The sequence below is a fragment of the Anguilla anguilla genome, chromosome 10 (genome assembly GCF_013347855.1).
Source record: "Anguilla anguilla isolate fAngAng1 chromosome 10, fAngAng1.pri, whole genome shotgun sequence".
In the NCBI taxonomy this organism is placed as follows: Eukaryota; Metazoa; Chordata; class Actinopteri; order Anguilliformes; family Anguillidae; genus Anguilla; species Anguilla anguilla.
Window position 1 is genome coordinate 14,839,070 of NC_049210.1, and position 21,651 is coordinate 14,860,720.

A 21,651-nucleotide genomic window follows, 5' to 3' on the forward strand; every position below is an offset into this window, starting at 1 on the left:
TTCAAATTATTGTGACTCAATCTAGCATATAGTCAGAAGTTCTCAGAAGAGGGTTTGCCAGTTTTACATCTGTAAACAATATTATTTAAGACAGTGACTCATATTTCATATTGAGCTTTCATTTTAGTGGCAGAGAAAAAAACTATGAAATGTGGAGTCTCTTGGGGAAACTGTTAACTTGTACACCCTTCCCATTAAACATGGTTTTAAACAATCTGCGATCGATACTTGTAATATAGCTACAGCATAGTACATGCACATTGAAATCTCTGAACAATGATTTGCATATTATTTTATTGAACAGGTGAAAAGATGCAAATAAAAAATCTGAACACTCTTGCTTTGACTTGCTTAAAGAGTAAGCAAGACATTCTTCTAAACTGTCATTGTAACTGCTAGATTTTCCCTGAAAATGAAATATTTTGCTGAAATATTTTGCTCTTCCACAGACTGCATACTCTAAACTAGTAATGTCCTGAAAATGTCTTGTTGGCAAAAAATAAAAAAAGTAGAGGCTGTTTAACAGCAAATAAATGCTGACAACACATCATGACACTTTTGGTTAGAAGAGCAGTCGAGTCTAATTATAAATATTGCATTCATTTCTGGAAGCCACACGGGTATTGCAACCTCAGTAACTGAACAGCCTGGTCTTTGCCTACTAATGTATGACAGAGCATAGCAGTCAGCCTTGAAGGTACAGTCGTGGGGCAGGATTATAAAGAAAAATGTCAATAAAATAGCGCTAACAAGGTGGGAAAGAAATAGCCTGATATTCAGGCAAAAGTAAAAACCTATTTTCTGTATCTAAAGATACTGTTGCTGTTCCAGTAACAGAGAGATTTTTGCCATTTGTATTCATAGAGATGCACGAAAGCCATGATTCGATCTTCTCCACGTAAGACTTTCTCTTCCAAAATGCCAGCTCTTCAATAAATTCTGTTTTTCAGAAGGTTCATGGTGGTGGGATCTATTTTTAAGAGCTGTGGCCAGCAATGAAAAAAAAAAAACATAATTAAGAGTTGATGTGGTTCCCCTGAGTAATGTGACCTTACTGCAAGATGCCGTTGTATTTTATACAGTGAGAGTGAAAATAATATTCCCCATGGCATTGACATGGCAATCTGTCCTGGTGCTAATAAGTTCATGATGAGTATGATTCAGGTTTTATTACTGAAACCCGTTGGGACCATCTGAATATAAGCATCTAATGTCTGCTGTTGTTTCACTGGAATTATTGCCTGGATATTTGTTGCAATTGCCATTACTTGTCAATTTGTTTTTCACACAGGCTTGTCACTAAGTAGCATTATTCTTGAAAGAAAGCATCTGAGCTCCCGTTATGAGCTGGATATTCGCAGAAGATACTCCCTCTCCAGAGCTGTTTTTGACTCAAATGTTGTCCGGATAATTGACATTTAAAAATGTTAAAGTTTATGTCTGGATGTTGATTTTAAATTCTATTCATTGTCTATCTTTTGACTGCATGGGCTTATCACTCACAGCAGCTATTTTTGAAAGCAGCCGTCTGAACCAGTTATGTGTTGGATTTTTCTGGAAGGTACAGGACTCTCCGGAGCTGCTGACTCCAGCGTCCCCGGGCTCCGCAGATTCACTCTCTAATCGCCCTGGCGCAGGAGGAACACAGATGGTTTATTAGTGGCACGGGGGCACTAAAACTAAAAATGGCATTCGTGTGGGACTGCTTGTTTACTTCGATAATACTATTCTAGTTGTTAGGTTTCAGACACCAGTACCCTGTCGTTCAACCACGATTATGCAAACATGAATACAGTTTTAAAAAAGCAATGTTTGTTTCAGGTTCCTGACAAATTGGAGGATCCATTCTAAAATGAGATGTGCTGGTATGTCCTGGAGAAACACTTGTGCTGCTTGACTAAACACTCTCATCAGAGAAAGGAGTTCTGGAGGGACTCGATGTTAATTGGTAAGCGAACACAAACAATGGAAATGTTTCATCGGTGCCCTTCAGCGTGCGGAGTAATGCTTCGGCTGCTGTTCTCAAGAGTTAATAAACAAGACAAGGGCTTTTGCATCTCTTGAGTTTAATGTTCCGGTGTAATTATGTGAGTGGGAACTAATCCAATGGTTCATTAAGAACTCAATGGCACATCTGACCACTGTTTACTTTAACTGCTTTAACTGGTTGTAATAGGGTTTGTATTTTTTATCCCAAAAGAACAATGTCATCTTTCCCCAATCAAAATAGGGAGTATTTATAGGACTTATTATTTCAGTCTGTATCATTATGTAATTTTTATGTGGAATTTTTTTTTATCGCAATAGACATATTAGAAGTGACCCAATTTAGAAGTTTCTGTGTTCAGCATTCAAACTGTATGACTTAATAACTGTTGTCCACATGCTGGTACTAGTATAAAAAACACTGCGATCCTTTAGACATTGGACAGTGAGAACAGTGAGACACTTAAAAAGATTTTTGCCCCCAAAAAAGCCAATACTGGTTGTATTGTATGTAATAATGCCCAAAATATGTTGATGGGCAAGACTTCTGTCAGAATCCTTGAGGCCAGCTTCTTTGCTGATGCCCCATGTGACCTCCCCAGATGCTGAGAGGAAGCTGAATACAGAGAGCTTCTCTCACCTGAAACAGGACATGGAGGAGGACCCGTGCGAGGGGCGCATGCGGCCCGAGAGGAGGGATCGCGCCTCCCCTGACGTCCCCTGCTCCCCCGCCAGTACTGCGGCCACCACCACGGCACCCCGCCTCAGGCAGGCCTACGCCGGCAGCCCCGCCCCCGCTGTCCCGCTCCTGGACTTCCCCAAGACCCCGTCGGGCTCGCCCATGCCAGAGCCCGCGGGAAAGTGGGCGCACCTGACGGAGCTGGAGCTCAAAGGGCTGAAGGCTCTGGTGGAGAAGCTGGAGTCCCTCCCGGAAAATAAGAAGAACATTCCGGAAGGCGTGGAAAACCCCCAAGCCCTGCTGGAGGACATGAAGGTTAGGGTTAAGCCCCCTCGGCTTCTCCTTATCTCACTCACTCATTCAGCAATTTCTTCCTTCCTTTTTCACCAGCTAGGTCCCCTCAAGGAGCAATTCTCACTCAAAAGCAATCATTATTCCGCTTCTTAACATCTTGCCAACGGCGCGTCTGTATAACACTACATTAATCTTGTCGAGGGTGCTGGATTCCACAGAGTCCTATGCCCGGCAGTTAAGGAGAGGCCTTGCTTGGCACAGGTAATGAGCCCAAGGACTGCACTGTGGCACTGCAGTGCAGTAGGTCTGGATTCCTGAGGCCGTTGATGCTCAGATTCCATTGTTACTGTTAGCGCATAAATGGAATCGCATGTAAACAGCGCAGCGGCATATCAGCCAGGAGCAGGAGGCTTGCTGGGAATTCACTTGATGGGCCTGGGCAAAGTTTACAGTTCTACAGGAGCAATATGGCTTGCATAGTAATCCCAGCCGCTGGTGTTCATAACTTTAATTACAAACAACTGCAACAGGAATCCCACAGGACATGTTTCTCTGTGACAAATGAGCCAGTGTCTGCTTACACCCTCCTCCCCCTTCCCTCCAAACTCATTGGCAAATTATTCATCTGTTTGCAGAATACACATTCCTCATCGCTTTGTCCATTAACAAGCATCCTAGAATATCTCATGTTCCATTTTCAAATAGAGCTTTTATTGGAAGCAACCTAAAAGCATTTCCTTGCATTGGAGTACCCTGAAATGACACAGTGTGGATGGGTATCTGATGCTTTTAAGCCATGCAAATTGGCTTGTAGGTGTAAAGTGCAACTGTCACAAGATGTGGGCAGACTGTGATGGCACAAAATGGTGCTATGAGTGTCTTGCAGTTGCTCCGCTGAGAGTGAAATGGAACATATGTTAGGAGGAAGCATGCTCTAGTTGTGAAAGATGACATTGCTCATCAGGGCTATGGGCTGCAGCAGCCAGACAGCTAAAGTGGATTTAGAGTTTTATTTGGAGTGCCGTATGATAGTGTGTTTTCTTCATTTGTACCATGAAGAGAAACCGTCTTTGCTGAAACCCTTACAAGAGTGTAAAAAAACATGTCTGGGATCAAATCTTTTTGAAAGAATATCATTGGACTCTGCACTAAAATGCTCTAGCTGTGCTAGCTAATCATAAAATGCAAAAATGAGCATAGTATGGAGAATATAGCCATCTGAGATATATCAGATGTGATCAAAGTTGATGAAATGATGTATTGCTGTTTTATTTGTAGTAAGCACAACAGTATTGTGGTCTGTTTGCGCCTTTAATTTACAAATCAGAGAATACAACAAATCATTTGAATCTTCTGGCATTGTGGCTACAATTTAATATCATAAAACCACATCTGCATGCGGTTTATGTATTGACTTTAGCTGCTTACATTTGTTTCAGTGTTTATATTTTTCCCCTGGAATAATTTGTGTGAAAGATTATGTGTAAGTAATTTTTCCAGTGTGTACTTATTCACAAACAAAAGGCCTTTATAGCAAACAAGCATTCACTGAGTAACATAATTAAATACCATAAAATACCCTCAAGATTAAACCCGGATACTAAGCACTCTTTGCAGCATAACAGTGAGCCTGGAGTCACACAAATCAAAATGTGTGGATGTTGGTCCTCACCTGATGTCACAGCCTGTCTTATTCTTTTAACTCAGTTCCATATAAATGTTGAATAAAACAGTGGTAAAGGCATTGGGGCACAATGGCTGCCCCCCAGGACAGTCCAATAGGAGCTTAACTCATTTTTTGGGCCTTGAAACGTGCAATATTGACAGCATGGCTGTGGCGATCAGTTCCCATGATAGCACAGGTGCATCGTTATCCAGTAGCCAGCGTCACAGAGGAGAAAGTGACATTGGCTGCTGTACAGTTAGACTGATGTGATAATTCCTAACAGATGCCCGGAAGTCCCAGATCCCTTCATTATGCTATAACTAGGGCCACCGGTTTGTCTCCACCATGTGACCTGCAAGGATTTTAACTTGCATTTCAATGGTTACCCTCCAGGGGTCCCCATAGGCACTCCAACGGCACAGTCAAGTGGCTAATCGCACAACTGAGTTTATAATTGGAACATTTATTTAAAAAGCAGTTAGCTGATCTAATAAGTGGCAAGCCAGGAAGGAATGTGGACATGGAATGGATGGAAGTTGAAAAAGCAGTTAAACAATGCGTTTACAACACATGAGTGTCGCTTGTAAACATCGCTGTCAATCATCATCTGTGTTTAATTAGGGCAATTACTTTATCAGCTTAGATTATTGAGGTGGTGCAAATACGTTAATTGTTTGAGGTGGGGTTTGACAGAGAGGCTATCACGACCTCTAGGTGGTGGAGGGCTGAAGTGCCATGTGAGAAAACAAGGGGAGACAAACGGGTGGCCCCTAGCAGTAACCCACCACTGCATTGCTTGGAATGCTGAGTGTAAGAAAGGGCTAACACAGGGTGTATTACACAGCAGTACTCTTCCCACCCCTTCAGCCCTGTTAGTGAGTGCTAATTCCACCTCAGGAACGGTACGTTCCCAGCAGCATGTTCCCTTTTGCTGTGGAAGTTTGGTGTTCTGCTGCGTGGTTACTGAGCTGTTTGTGTTTCCGCAGGTTGCCTTGAAGGAACATGGAGAGGATGAGGCTAAGCTAGCCCTTGCCGGAGTACCTGTTGTGTGCTGGCCCAAGAAACCAGTGAAGGTAGGGGCCGCTTGGCGGATGATTGTCTTGTCTTGCTCATAGAAAGGTTATGTGCTTCTGTTCCCATATGACCCTCATGGACTTCAGAAGTAAGGCTGGATTCATTAATGAATGCACAGGACAGTGAGAAGCAACGCTGGCATGGATCTGCATTTCTTAATGCTGGGCGCAAATACAGCACAGCTGTTCCTTGCACCCCTCTCTCCATGCTGTGTCTCTGGTTGCGCGCCATGTTGGCTCTATTTAAAGTAATGTGTCACAGTTGCAGTCCAACAGTGGTTCCTACTGACTGGCCTAATAGCCCCAGGTTGAGCCCTTTACTGGTTTAGAGAGAACACAGCAGAGGACCCTGTTTTGTGTTCTTGCAGTCATAGCTTCCAGGGAGACTAATTGTTGGCCTCTTTATCAGTCATGTCTGTGCTGGTAATCTTGAGAATTAGAGACAAAACAGGTTATTGGATTCTGGAGGGGGGTTTGTATATATTGCTTTGCTTTTCTTAACTTCATTATCACAAAGAAGGTGGAAATTAAATCTTTTCTGTTGGTGCAGAGATGTGACTTCAGAAGTTTCTTAGATCTTGGTTGTGGTGCTGCCTTATTGAAAGTTATACCAGCACAAGAAGACTGCTCTAAAAAAAAGTCTGAAATAGAATGTAATTTGCAATTACAGCAGGAGTTTGCCAGTGCAGCTTTTATCTTTCTCCTCTAAGTTCATTCCTGGGGCTCAGGTGAAAACCATTTGCATAATTTGAGTTCGAAGTCTGCTGTTTGTAATGAGAGCGTAATGTAAAAGAGAAAAGGAAGCCAGAAGAAAAAGATAAATCATTTCAATTCTGCAGCCTTGTCAAATCCCTGGCTCCAGACCCTTCTCTGTGCTGCAGCTGTGCTCTCTCTCTCTCGCCGCCACACGGAGTTTCATTTTGCGGTACCACTAACAGACTCGGAATATCTAATGCAGAACAGCAAAAAAATGTGGGTGCATTTGCCTGGGCATTTCACTGCCTTGCAAATGGCATATGCATCATTGTGGTATTCCTCACCGTGTCTCGCAATTCATTTATGAGATTAAATATAATGCTATGAATAGTTCCTCCTTTGCATGGTGAGATATTCATATTGCTCATCTGCGGTCCTGCGTTCATGTTTGGATGTGCAAATGTCTGCAGAGGTGAAAACAACGCTGCATAAATTCAGGGCTGGCAATGAGCAACATCATAGAATGTCACCGTAATGTGTCACTTCAGAAATATGGAAATGAGTGCGAATCCGCGTTCTAAATAAAGATGTGCGAGGAGAATCGTGGCTCTTATGGTGTAGTGGAGTGATTCAGATTCTTAGACACTTAATGCTGCTGCTGCTGGCTCAATTAGAACGCGTGTTTAGAAATGCATGTGGCAGCAATGGCTGTGCCAGAGCTGTTCCTGATCCTGGCGTTCCACGTGCCGCCTACAGCGTGCTGGTAAACCGAAAGCGCGACGCCACCTTCCTCAGGTGACAGCAGCCACGTCCTGCTTTTAATGTTTCAGTTAATGCTGGCAGCCTGCCACCGCTGTGTCTGCATGAGAATCCATGCGGTTCGGTGATGTAACCCGAACATTAAGGGGAGCAAATTATCACACTGGGAACAAAAAGGCCATGATGGAAGAAAAGGTTGGGTATAAATAGGTCCTACATGTTCCTGACAGGGGGGGCAGAGATTTTGTCCCTGGCTGCTGAGATATAATTTGTCTGCAGCCGTGGAATTTTGCCGCACGCACTGATCGCATCTCAATGAAGCGATTGTGCCTGGTCTGAGGTTTTCGAGAAAATTAGCTTTTTTTGTAGAGCTAAATTCTCATGACAAGGCCAAGTGGAGCCCTCAGGTTTGCACTGGTATGTGCTAGTGTAAACCCCTTGGCATTTTTAGCAATTTTTTCTTTGTCTGATTTTTCCTTTTCTGTGTTGACTACATAATTGAATGCAATGCTTTATGAACAATCGCACGTTCACAGCATGGACAAATTGACGTATAGCCATGTACTGTACGTTTCACATGTCACAAAATACATGCTATATATCTATTTGCCTAAGATTCTCGTATTCAGGCTAAGTGACCTGGCCACTTTTTTCTACCGTTTTCCTTCTCATAAACCTGCAGGAATTTGTGAAAAGACAGTTTGATTTGTTATGGAGGTTACAAAATAAATCAGCTTTACTTGCCAACTGCACAGAACTGTCACAGAATGACCTTCATGTAAATTAATCCGGAGGATAAATGCCTCTGGAGGAAAGGACCTCAGTTCCCCCCATCCTAAGAAGAAATTTGGGGATAAGCTTTTATCTAAACTGAGCATGTGTGGATGTTTATTTTTAACAGTCTGAAGTGATAAATGGATGCAAAATAAGACTGCCAGATGACTACACAAACTGCTACGAAAACATTGAAAGCTCTGCTCCTTTTTATTTGACACATGGCTGTGACACGCCTACAGATTTCATCAAATTCTTTATAAAAGTTGCAGTGTCAGTGTCAGTGCTGATTCGCTGCGTATACTGATAAGTGGACACATTAAAATATATCAGTATGCCATGTAATATTTTATCCTAACATTTAATATATTTTATCTTACAGTTGCCACACTACAAACGTTTGAGGCATTTTCGCAGCTCATGCACCTTATATTCTTTGTATACACTGTCTATTTATACAGCTGCATATTTACTGAAGCAATTGTAAGCAATTGCTCAAGGGCACAACGGCCGGGCCCCACCTGGAATTCACACCCACAGCCCTGGAGTTGCTGGCCCAGTTCCGTAACCATGATGCCACGCTCTGCTAAAGGTTAAGGTATTGACATTGCTGTCAAGCTGTCATATCTGCCAACTGTCATGTCTGCCAAAATATTTTTGTATTAATTCATAATACAATATGTAGTGTTTTATAGTTTCACAAACCATTTGGAAATGGCCACAATCTCTCTGTATCGTCTGTGCTACTTTTTCTAGTTTCTGTTGGTTAGTAGAGAGAACTGTTTTGCTTCATAACCCCTCATTTTGTCAAATGTCAAATGTCTCACATATGAATGTAATACAAAATATTCTTGAATCCTAATCAGAATTAGTGAATTCACAAATTCCAGTGATTTAATGACAGTATACTATACTATACTATAGTATACTATACTATATAGTTATACTGTTATATTGTGGAATAGAACAGTGGTAATTGCCCTCGGAACAATATCTGATAGGAACAGGTGAACAATTGCAACATTTGTTTCAGGTTTGAAATAGCCCAGCCCATTTTTCTCTGTATCATATGATCGGTAATAGGCAACAGAAATGCCAGCGATTTAAAAGCCGACATCTGAAACATTTCACAGGACCGATTTGTGATGATGCACTTTGCTAAAATGTTAATTGCAGCACTGTGTTACAGTGCAAGTTTTTTGGCTACTGCAACCAGGAAATGTGCATGAAAAAACATATCCAGAATGCCGGGCTTATCTAAGATATGTATAAACAGCACCCTTTGTCAGTTAATCTACAAACGAACTTATGAATATTTGACTGTTGTGCATTGCCTTTGTGCATATTGTAGATCCCTGATTTGTAACTACAACATGAGGGGAGTTGGTTACTAGCCTGGTAATATGACATGGAGTAGGGCTAAAGATGACCAGCATTTGGCTCTAAGCAAGCATATTCCATATTTTGTAGCTATTGTTCACATTGTTGTGCCAATTAGCTGATACCAATGGAAATCAAGGTCACATTACATATGTTCATACAGAATTGTAATAATTGAAAATAAGCTGATGAAAAACAAAGTGTGAAATAAAGAATTTATTATGAGAGGAAAATGTTATTGTATATTAAAGATTAGAGAACTGCTGCTCAATCTGTCAGCCTGACCACTGAGGCTAATGGGAAGGTACCAATAATGCTGAGATGCAGTTGTCACCAAGCACAAACCACTCATTAATATACTAAACTAATATGCTTCTATGTCGTTCTTGTCTTTACGTTATCTTAGAGATGTTGGGAGAAAAAATTGGCTTTTTTCTGTATTTTGTTTTCCTTGGTTCACTCTAATGCAAAGCTTTTGCTTGTAGTAAGGCTGGATTCCTTGATTTATTGGAGCAGGGGGAGTTGGATCTAAGCTTACAGGAATCATTTTAAAAGTGATTGATGCATGTGTTTGATAACAGTTAGGCTATTTGTTGAAGTTGTCTCTCGAAAATACTAAGTGGACAAGTTTGTGCTCCTACCTGATGAAGTCCTTTCTATCTGAAGTCCAAGGTTGGGCAAAATGCTGTTTTAAATGACAAAATTAACAATTATTTCCCAGTGTGCAAGGGTCAAATTTTACTGCTTCAGTCGTGAGGTGACTGACATGAGATGATGAATGGGTAATATGACTACAGATCCGCTGTTGGCAGGCAGTTCAATCTTCAGGCAAAACAGAATAATTATTCTGGGGAAAAGGGTGGAGGAACACAAAAATGTGGAGTCACTTTTCTATGGTTTATGCCTCTGTGTCACTGGTTTAGTACCCAATATCTCCATAATTTGGGGGTTCAATGACATGAGGTTCTCCAGTACCAATAGATGATGATTGCATGATGACTACAGATCTAAAGCAGACTTTGTACATATTCTATTTTTTAATGTGTTGCCCTTAATGCTTATTGCAGTGCAATTGGAACTGTATACATATATTTACAGCTGTCAGAGTTATTTCACCTAAATGGAAGGCAACGTGATTATCTCTGCAAGTTTCTGTGAGACTAGCGGAAACTGCAGCCTCCCATAATGGATTTCTTTCTCTTGTGCCCACGGGCATGCAAAAGCCATTCACTGCAGCCTGGGAAAATCCAGCAGTGGGAAGGCAATAATGGATTTTTGTCTGTCTCCGGTAGAATATGAAGAAATATTTATGTTGTCACTGCTATGCAAATGGCCCTTGGGCTCTCCAAACTGGCTCTGGTGATGTGTCACTTCTTTAAACAAGGAGCGTACCCATGCAATATCAAATATGAAAATTTGTATTTTTAAAATGGAATGAAATTCAATTTTCTTTTTGGGTTTAGCTTTATTATAAATAGTATATGGGAGCAGAAAGGTTAACACAGTGGTTAGTAATAAAATATCAATTCCGAGGCTAATTTGAGCCACAGCAGTGGGCCTGTGGCAGAAATTTAGGTAGCAACAACTTGACAGAAGGGAATGGAAGTCCAACAGCAACATTGTGCATGGGTGCAAGCAGACATTAATCACAGTTATAAAGGGTGCTGAAGGCCCTGTTATAGTTGTTGTGGTGAGGAATGATCACAATGTTCTGATCAGTTTGCATTGAGACGTTAGTATTGAGACCATTACAGATTTATGCTCTGCGCTACTCTTTCAGTCTATGCGTACTCAGCTGTGACAAATTAACTACTAATTTCTCTAAAGATATGATTAAGTGTTTTTATAGTTTGGAGCAAGAGTAAAGGTCAAGAGTAAACAAATACTTAGAGTGGCCACAGCACTGTACAGCACATGATTATGTTATGCCCTTTGACTGTTTATTTTGGAGTGCCTTTGTCTTAAAACAAAATTAAAAAATTAAATAAATTATCCTGCCCATCCTGATCGAAGGATATTTAGAGGTCATTACTAAGAATGCAGACGTTACACAGTCAGCTAAAACCTCAGTACCAGCCTGTGTGGCAGTTAATGAAATGGCTCCACCATTCCTCTAATCAATATTTAAATCCTGCATCCGGCCACATCTCTGGCTATCCCCTCCCTCCCTAGCCGCTCTTCTCGGTCATAATGCCTGTCTGCACTGTCCCCCCAGTGATGGAAAGAACTTCCTGCAGTGGTGCAGTATCATTGCCCTTCTTCAGGTGCAGACTGAAGGCTCCCCTCTTTGTCTGAACCTTGTTTCTCCTCTCTTCCCAACCCCCTAACCCTTACTCCTTTTGTACTGGATCAGGTTATTTTATTTTTAAATGGTTTTAGGTTTTAGGGCTTGTTATAGATGTAGTCTGAATGTATTCAGGATCTGTATTTTGGTTCTTGCTTATCACAGTTAGATTACAGTAGTGCCTTAGTGGTGTTACCTACAGTATTGTCAGAAGGTTTTCACCTGTTCACCTTTCACCTGAAGGTTTTCACCTTTATCATTTTGCACATTATGTACTTTACTCATTTATCATTTCTCATATTGCTGTGTTGTAAAATTAAATAAAAATTCAAATCAATGAATGAAGTATTTAGATATCTTCAGAATTATATCTGTAATAAAAACTAAAATAAAAAATGACTTAATTGAAAGTATTCACCCTTTTTTATTATCAACCTAAACTCGGCCAGGTAACATGGCTCATCTGTGTGTATTTTGGGGCCACCTGTATTCAATTACATGACAGCAGAATGAATCTCTCCTTTGTGAGATATGTCATGCTGTCAAGAAGATCAAGGAATAGCCTGTGGAACTTCAAGATGAATTTGTTTGTAAGCAAAAGGCTGGATAAGGTTATAGTTTTTTTTATTATGGTGGTGAAACAAAATGTGAAAAAGGGGGGTGAATCCTTTCTGTGGCTGTGTGTACTGCTTGGTCTGGGTACAGTAAGTTCTGGTACTATCACTCATACAAATCAGGTGAACGCACTTGTGTTCTCCTACATCGTATGTTGCTCGGGGCTATTGGCTCTTAGTTATTGAATATATATTTATGTTACATACAATTATTTTTACATTTTAATACTAAGTTTGGGTTCAGCTTTCAATGCCACATCTATGTTATATAAGTGTAGGCTTATTAAACAACTGAATCTCAGAATATTTTTACACGTCCATTTAAATACTAAAATGGATTCTCTTCTGTTTGTTTCAAAGATTCAGCTTGCTGTTCTGAGCACTGACTCATGTGACTCGGGGGAGGGGGGCATTTTGAAGCATTTTCTGTCCCCCCTAGAGACGGTGAATCAAATCAGGATGTGCTGACCTGTTTTTTTCCCCTCTGTGTAGAAAGTCCTCAACAAGATTTTTGTGTAATTTGTTTCTCCGTGGAAGTTACCAATGCAGTGCTCTATAACTGGAGTATTTACGGCTGGGGTTCGATTAAATACTGCAGAGTGATATTGCCTGCAGAGTGGTCTCTAGGTGTGACATATTTGGCCATTGTTATGTAAATCTGAGCTTGCAGTTAGTGCTTCAGTTTAACTGTGCTGGGAGTACTTTTTCATTTCCTGCTAGCAGGAGAAACAAAGGCATGGCATAGCTGCAAAGCATCGAAGGCATAGCAATCAAATCCTGACCAACAGATGATATCCTGTCACAGTAAGCAGGAAACTGGTAGACCTGTACAGTGGCTCTCAGAGCAGCATTTTTAATAAAGGAGGTAAAAAAAAGCAAACAACTGAAATTGCGATGCGCTATTTTTAGAATCGCTTGTTTTTTTCATTGGATTCTTGAACAGCCTAATTCGGTGATGTCTTCCACACGTCCCTACATCCAGCCCCCTCCTCTCTCTTTCTCGCTCTCTCTCGTTCCTCTCTCTCTCTCTCTCTTACATGCTCACACACACACACACGCACACACACAGGGCTGAAGCATGTAAGCCCAGCTGATGGTGGGTTCTCTTTGTGGCCAGCCCTTGTAATCATACACCATCTGGCTCTCCATTGGCTGGGCCGGCCCCCATTCTCCTGACCTCGCTGGTGAATATTCATGAGCCCGCTGCCTTGTGCCTGCCTGTGCGATTGCCTGCTCTCGTGTGGAGGGGAGGGCCAACCAGCAAACAGCAGCAGGCTGAGGCTCCTGCCATGTCAGTCTGTTCTGCGTTGGATGAACGATGATAGAACCATGGCCATGTCACTGAGCGCCGACGATGAGGATTACGACTCAGAGGCTGAGCAGGTTAGGCTACCCGCCGCCGCTGGAACGTGTGTGTATCGACCCGCGCGGGTTTGTGAAACGTGCGAGCAGAACCACGGGAGAGAAATACTATGTGTGTGTTGCATATGTGTGTAAGAAAGAGAGCGAGGGAGAGAGAGAGGATTTTCTCTCCCCACCCCCCTCTCCCTTTCCTCCCTGTCTTTCTTTCTTTCTCCCTCTCCACTGGCAGGACTGAGTGTGAGAATGTACAGGGAGCGGGGGGCACAATGCAAGCAGAGCTTGTCAATGCGGTGAGGAAGCCATTCAGTGCACAATCTGCCACAGGCCTCCCTGGGCAGCTGCTGCTTGTTCTGTGACAAAAAGGACAGGAGCGCAGTTTTTGATAGCAGCCTCCTCGGCCACACTGCGCGTCTGTTTACTGCCGTGCTGCGAGGGCTTCTCGCGTCTCTTGGTCAGTGTGATTCCTGGAGAATTCTCACCAGCTCTTAGATCTGGCCCCAGGCAAAGAGCAGAGTTATGTTTAACAGCAGATTCTATTTTCTCTCGCCGACTTCATAAGCAAACAGACAAAAAGACCTTTCAGATCCCCCTGCATTCATTTGCATCTCGGTGCTGCGTCTCATGTTTTTAGGATTGTGTAATGTACACTTGCCATCCTTTTTTTTTTCCTTCGGTGTGAAATGTTGTTGTTGGGTTTGCCTTCAGGACGTACGGTGACCATGTGATTGTATCAGAACGTCCCCTGTTGTGGGCATCCTTTGCATCACATGCTATTTCTAAGCGGCCCGGACTTGTTGTTCTGCCTTGACACTGTGACTTTGTTTGGTCTGGTACAGTGGAGGGGTGGAGGCCTTATACCATCCGGAGAGGTGACTGTCACGTCACGTCCTGCTGTAATGTGTCACTGGGAGAACGCAGAGCATTAATGGATGCTGTGGCTGTGCATGTTAGGTGGTCTCTTGCATCCGAAATTGCGTCCAGCACCCACAGAATGATATTTGTGTAGAGTTTTAGGGGTTGTGTCTTTGCAAATTCAGTGTGTTTCTCAACAGTCGCTCAGTTGATTGTATCCTGGGCTGTTTGGCATCCTTGTACCATTAATTGTACTAAGAATGGGGTCACTTTGCACATTCTGTGTAGCTAAGGAGCAGGACATTTACAGCAACCATGAGGGTTTGGCATTCATATGGAGCTCTGGGTAAGGCCATTTACACATCAGTTTAACACGTTGCGAGAATGAGGTCTTAGTGTACGGCTGCCCAATCCACCAGTCGGCTTCTGTGTGGCCCTCTGTTACTCACTTTGTGGATGGCCAGTTATTTAGTTGTGTACCCATGACACCCAGTAACCTCTGTGGCTGTGGACACCTCAGTGATGTGGTCACATGAATGCCTACAGCCTTGGAGATTAGGGTTTGATTCTTTGATTTTTGTTTCTTCCAGACTGTAGACGTGCCGGGGTGTTTGTGCTCTTCCTCACAGAAAGACACAGGACAGTAACTGTGACACGCCAGCGTGGACTGCGATTTTTTTAAACTGCGGTTGATTGCTGATGATTGTTATTTTTAGATTTGTCTGCCTACCCCTTCCTCCGTACATGGAGAAATGCATGTAGGGACAGAAGCATTTTAAAGGATAGTGCCTCCAAGCCCATGTCGTACATCCAGTGAGCAGAGCAGAAGCAACTGGTCAGCATTTATCTGTGCTTCTTCAGTTAGGCAGATTACTTTCGGCGTAGTGAGGAGTTTCATAATCCTTCGGTGGAATCATCAGGTTTCTTATGAATCACTTCCTCATTGTTTTAATTTTCTTTTGGTGGTGGTGGTGGTGGTGGTGGGGGGGGGGGGGGGGGGGGGCGTGCATATTTCAAGCCCTTTCCAAACATATTTCTTCTGAGTGCCCACTGCACTGTGCCTTTAAGAGGGCCACAGGCGTCTTGTTTAGCAGAAGTGGGGGAGGGGTACTGGTAGGAGCAGAAACAGAGGAACAATGAGAGGCTCCTCACTCTTGTGGTTTCTCTCTTGTTATGCCCCTGGGTCTTGTTTTGTAGACCTGTTCTGGCAGTTGATACCTATGAGGAATTCAAAGTGGAGAAAAAAAAATTTCTTTTGAAATTGAAGTTTAAGTTTTATTTTTGTACTGTCTGTGTGGAATGAAGATGTAACAGGTTGAAATGGTTATAGGATTTATTGAGTGAAATACTTCTCTGAAGATCTGCTTAAAAAAAGGACAGAGATATGTATAGATAATACAAAGAGTTAAATGCAATGCAACCTCTTTTATAATTATTCACCTTTTTTTGGTTTACTCTAAATCGGTCTGCATTCACTTTCAGTTTGAATGACCTGACGAAAGTGGAAGGATTTAGCGCGTTGGCGTTCACACATCGAAGCTGTAAACAGCGCACCAGTTTACCCGAATCACTGACCGCCCTGCATCTGACCTCTAGAAGAAGCAATACAGAGCTTACTTTATACGTGTTCTTTTGCACCTGGGTAGTCCAGCCCTGTTCCTGGAGATCTACCGTCCTGCAGGTTCTCACTCCGGCCGTAACAAAGCACAAATCATTCACCAGCTAGAGATCGTGAACTGCTAATTAGTAGAATCAGGTGTGCCAAATGAGGGTTGAAATGAAAACCCACAGGATGGTAGATCTCCAGGAACAGGGTTGGGCAGACCTGTTTTACACACATCAAAACTTCCAGCCTTGTTAATCAATAATAAGTTACTGGTTTCACCTTTGGCAAGTGAGCAGCTAGGAAAGAAAGCAAATTTTCACGAGTTTAGTTTTGGTTTAGGTGAGAATGGTCCGGTGTTTAGCCAGTGGTCCAGGTAAAGCACATCTCCAGCACTCCACCGTACTGTGGTGAGGCCCTTCCACGGAGCTGGGAGGGTGGCGAGCCGTCAAAAGTCCCTCCCACAGCATGCTGGAACAATGAGTCAGAGCACAGCGATTTCCAGCAGCTAGCGTCCTCGGGCCGCGCGGGGAGCGGGGGCTACGCTGGCCCTTATCGTGCTGTGGGATGAGCTGCTAAATGCTGGTCAGCTGTGATGGCTTTTGTTCGTGAAACGCTACTCCCACACACCAGCAGACAAGACTCAACTGTGTGTGAACTTTAAAGATGTTTTATGGTTGAGGTGCAAGCAAGAGAGATACAAAAAAAAAAAAGGCTAACACCATTCTTTTTTGCTTTGTTTTTTCAGAGGCATTGTTGTTTAGACTTAATCCTTAATTGTGACTCAGATCTACATATCTTTGTGGGGTGGAACATGTTGAGCCTACCTGTGGAGCCCAGGTTGGTTGTTAGATGGGTTTCTTCACTGGCAAAGCTGCCTCAGTCTCAGATTGGGTCAGATTTGCCTGAGCCTCTGGAAGACCTCCTTATGAAGCTGGCCTTTATGGTGAAGATCAGCACTGTGTAGCAGGTGGGAGGACACTGCTTTCAGCTGCGTTGGGGGAGGGGGGCACTGCATATTTCTGCTCTGTTGTTCTGGGGTCTGCAGATTAAGCTTTGGGCGTAAAAAGGCAAGATACTACTGCGGATGTTTGTTCTGTGAGTCACTGAGGTGTCATTCAGAAAGCATCCTTTCCAAATGGGCTCGGTTGCCCAATAGTCTGTTTCTCAGAAGGTGAATTTAAATCATATCTGGAACCAAAAAAGCCTTTTCATTCACCTGTCATTCATAGAAATGCTGATGGTCACAAAATTTCCCGTCCCTATAAATATTGGCACGTACTTTACATTAGGTAATGCCCCAACATGCGGTGTTTTTCTCATGGAGTCAGTGGAATCTTAGTGCCAGACCTGCTTCTTATAAAACCCAGGGGATCAGGACTTTGTGTTACATTACATTCTGCAGACACTCTTAGCATCAGCTGAGATCACACTAAAGTATTGAATACCTGTTGAGATCCCCTTGTGGCATGTAAGGATTTAATGTGATTCGCCTTCATCTTCCTCAGTGCCTTGCGGACAAGGTCTACAAATAAACTAATAACTGCTATCCAAGCACCACCTAGTAAATCCAGGCATCCATTATATATATATATCTCTTTCTTTCACTTGGCCTCAATATCAGAAAAACTCATGAAAAATCTCTTTCTTGCTCTCCCCCTCTCTCTCTTCTGTGTCCTGGGGTTTCTGTTTCTGTCTCAGACAATAGAAGGCAATACAAAGCATAATGCATGCATGGCATATTGCTTTATTTGATGCCGAGAGGCCAAGTTGAAAGGACGAGTTGGGGTCCGAAGGTAATGTTTGTTCTCCGGAGTTCAGGGTTGGGGGGGGGGTGTCTGATTGAGTCACACTGGACTAATTGTGTCCAGCCTGAAGCATTCCTGAGATAAGAGCTCTTTGTATTCAGCACACATTGGAAAAGCAGCTCTTCTTGTTCAAAGGTCTCAGAATGTCATCTGCAAGAATCTCAGCAATTTATGTCAAGGCGCTTGATGTATGTTTTATTTGAAAGGATTTTGTACCTGCTTGAGATCTTTAAATTGATCTTGTGCTATCCCCAGCTCACTCAAGCCTTATGTCATCTAATGGCGATAAATGTTTTTGCTTCGAACAAACAGACCAGCAATTCATTTGGTGAAGTAAACAGTTTTTGTCACTGTTGCTATGCACTGTTTGTATGACATCAGTTTGCATTTACACCCTCTCTTGTGTGCAGGACTATATAATTTCCTATGTTGGGCCGTGCTTAAAACTTTTAACTCCTAAAATGTGATTTTATGGCTTGTAGAGCTGTTCAAGACGAGCAGACACATAAAGTGTTATCTGTCTGCCCATTTTCCATGTTTACACCCATCACTCCATCACAACGCCATCCTCTGTCAATTTTAGAGGGTACAGAAGATTCAAGAGGGCATACAGCGAGTCACCGTTCATTTTACTCTGATGTATACTACCTGAGCTGCACAGCCATTGCATTGACACCTGAGCGTCATATGTAGCTGGTACAGGCAGACCGCAAGCACCAATTTGACCAGAGGTGTTGTGCAATGAGGCGGGACTCCTGGCTATGGGTGGGAGTCCATTTGATTTGATATTGGGGTGTGGTGCAGGTCATCGCACAGAGAACCAGTGCTATTGCTAGATATATAACATTTAACAAAATGAGCCAGCCATCATTCAGAACTTTTGTAGGAAACTCTAAAAACTCCCAAGAGTAATAACTAAAACAGCCATTTTGTCACTTAGCAAGAATTTTAAGTCATGGATGAAGTCCTGGAGCAAGGTTTATTGTCAGCGTTTTAATTAAACATCATGTTCTTGCTTTTTCTGTGTACATTTACAGTGAAAACCTTTCATGTATAATTTTAAATTAGACTTTCGTTTTTTTTAATGCTGTAATTGTATGCATCTTAAATTAGTTTTAGTAACTGAGATTTTTAGATGGTGAAGAACTCCTTAAAGAAAATAATGGAATTCTGCTGTACTTAAAACGAAAGCAACAGAAATAATAAAAAAAACTGAGTAGGTGCTTCTGAGAAGATGTAGGCTGACCTGTAATAGAACCCAGGACGGGCTGGCTGGTTTTGAGCAGTACAGTCATGTGGTGAGTCAGAGCCTTTGTGCTCCCAGGATGCTACAGCGTACAGTCACCCTGTAGCGTGAAGCAGCGCTTTGTTCTCCCAGTGGACCCGCGCCGTACTGCTTCTGTCCTTAATCTTGTGAAAATTGCACATGCTATTATAAGATTAAAAAGATTTTCTCCCCTTTTCTATTCTTAAGCCAGTACAGTTTGTGAATGGAGATTATATAAGATGCTGTCAGAGGGTCCATGTTTGTCAGTGAGCTGTGATTCAAAGGGGCCTTGGATAAGCTATTATCAAGGAACGCTGTGGGCTGCTGAATGTACACAGCCCCCGGGCGGGGGGGGGGGGGGGGGGGTCTTGGGGAGCTGCTTGGCTATATCATATGATCATTTCTGCCTCCTGAAAATGCAGTTGAATAAATTAAGATGTACTCTGTTTTATCAGTCAGACTGAAGCATTTCCTGTGGGGGAATTCCAGACATTAAAAGCCCCCACTATTCATTAGAGGTGCTAATGCTGTCCTCTGTTTGGCAAACATTACCCAAAGGTCTTTGTGTTATTTACCAGAATGTCAGAGCAGGTTTGTTTAGGCATATTCAGTCCCTATGGTCCATGTCAAACTCTGGGTAAAACTCTGTTTCCCAGTGGAAGTGTTTTTCTCGTTTTTGTGGTAGAGATGAACACTGATCCTTATGTGTCCACTGTGAGGCTGTGTTAATGGTTTCATGTTAAAGGGTATAGTTCTGTAGAAACCGTGCTGGTGGGGGGACGGGGGGGTCTATGGCAGAGTGAGCACAGCCATGCTGACAGGGCAGCAGCGGTGTACCAGATCCTGATTTCACAACTCCCGAACGTGGGATTTGGTTGCGGACCAGTGTCTGGGAGACAGAGGCCTTGCTCCTGCGAGTGGCTGAGTCAGCGTGTTCGCTGTGCAGAGGCCACCTCTTCACGGTGCTGTGGTGTCTCTGTGTTTCACCTCCCTGTGTGCTGCAGAGTTAACTCCTCTGAACTATCACCCACTCCGGTGCAAAGTGCAGAAACTAATTAAAAGCCACCCGCCAGTACAATCAATTAAATTATTAATGGTTTAACGAGGCTTGTAAAATTCCCACCTGTGCATGCTGGGACACTAGTACTCTTCTGTGCAGGAGGGACCAGAGACCCTGTAGGTTTTTATGAACTTATTTAACATTTGTTTAGTACAGGCCCATATAGATAAACATATTTTAGTGTTCATGTTTTGTTCAGGTTACTGTCAACGGTGTTTGTCATTCTTTTACAAGGACAATTCAGGTAACGTGTCCGTCTCAGGTTTATGACAGCGATCAGTGACATCATATATTCAAAACTACGGTTTTGTGTGGGCTCTCCGTTTGCAAGAGGAAGCAAGCAGTGCCGCTATGGGACTGTAGAGTCCTTTGTGAGAGCCATCCAATTCCAGACACAAGATACCCCTCCACAATAAACCCCCTGATTGAAAAAAATAAAATTACATTTGCACTGGAATGCATTGCTGCTGCCTCCCTTCTCATTAGATGTCTCTTTGTTTTTTGTCACCCTGTGTGACCATAGTTGAGTGCCTGTGATTGGCTCACAGCTAATCTTGAAACAATGCATCCTGGGTATCTGGGAGAAGAAGGAAAGAGGCACTCGCATGGAATCCCTTTGATGTTTTGCATAAATCTCATCTCGTAAGTGTTGCTTTATATAGAAAATCAGAACAGCCCGCATTACAACGTAAACCGACGCTCGCGTGCACACACACACACATTCAGCTCACCCAGGTCTGCATGTGCATTTGTGTGCGCAGAGAACACATGCAGCACACTGCCGCATTGGCCTGAAGCCATGAACACCAGAGGCTGTGTGGGCAAAAAAGATGAAAAAATAACTGGAAGGGCTCAGACCTTGTAATGAAAATTGTTCAGCATCAAAGAAAGCCCCATGTCCCTTTCCCTTTTGCAGAGCCCTTTTGCTATAGATTTCAACTTTTCGCCTCTATCCTGAAATTGCTTAATTTGAATAGTTACAACTTAAGCAGATGTGTTGCCTGGAGGACACTGACTGGCCCTTTAGCAACAAAAGCAAATTTGAGAATGAAGTGTTATGGCGTGAAGGTTATTGCGTACTTAAGCTGGTGTTTGAGACGGTGATTATTTACACGTGCCATCAGGGATTTTCTGAAGTCTCAGCTTTTTTATGTTTACCACGATATTCATTCAGCCTCTTTCCGAACGTGTTCAAATGCTCATGCTGTCCCTTTTTCAAACCCTGCAACCTTGGTAGGGCTGGAGGGGGGGGGGCAGGCCTCTAATGCACGTTACCCTCTTCCTCTCTCTTAAATTGGATGGGTTGACCCCAGTGCGATTGACAGACTCACACTGCTGCATGTAAATGAGGAGCGGGCCTGACATCGCTGGCACTAGATGTCACTGTATCCCCGAGAGAGCCGGCGGTCTCTGGGGCTGCGGTGGCTGGATCACAGAGCCATGACAGTGACGGGTTTATAAATAGGCAGGCCATTGTTAGCGCTGCTACAGGTA

The 21,651-nt window shown here is 43.0% G+C and overlaps 1 protein-coding gene across 11 annotated transcripts in view; it reads left to right on the forward strand.

Moving 5' to 3' along the window:
• LOC118206992 (lysine-specific demethylase 2B-like) overlaps window positions 1-21,651 on the forward strand; it is a 44,842-nt gene that overhangs the window by 8,318 nt on the left and 14,873 nt on the right. For 6 of the 11 annotated variants that reach the window (XM_035380227.1, XM_035380229.1, XM_035380226.1 and 3 more), the window contains exons 3-5: window positions 1,822-1,948; window positions 2,589-2,980; window positions 5,612-5,698. In XM_035380227.1, the coding sequence (XP_035236118.1) occupies window positions 1,858-1,948; window positions 2,589-2,980; window positions 5,612-5,698 (570 nt within the window). In that variant the 5' untranslated portion in view covers window positions 1,822-1,857. Of the gene's footprint in view, window positions 1-1,821; window positions 1,949-2,588; window positions 2,981-5,611; window positions 5,699-13,282; window positions 13,589-21,651 lie in introns of those variants that run through there. The other 5 variants (XM_035380233.1, XM_035380234.1, XM_035380230.1 and 2 more) reach the window with 4 other exon arrangements.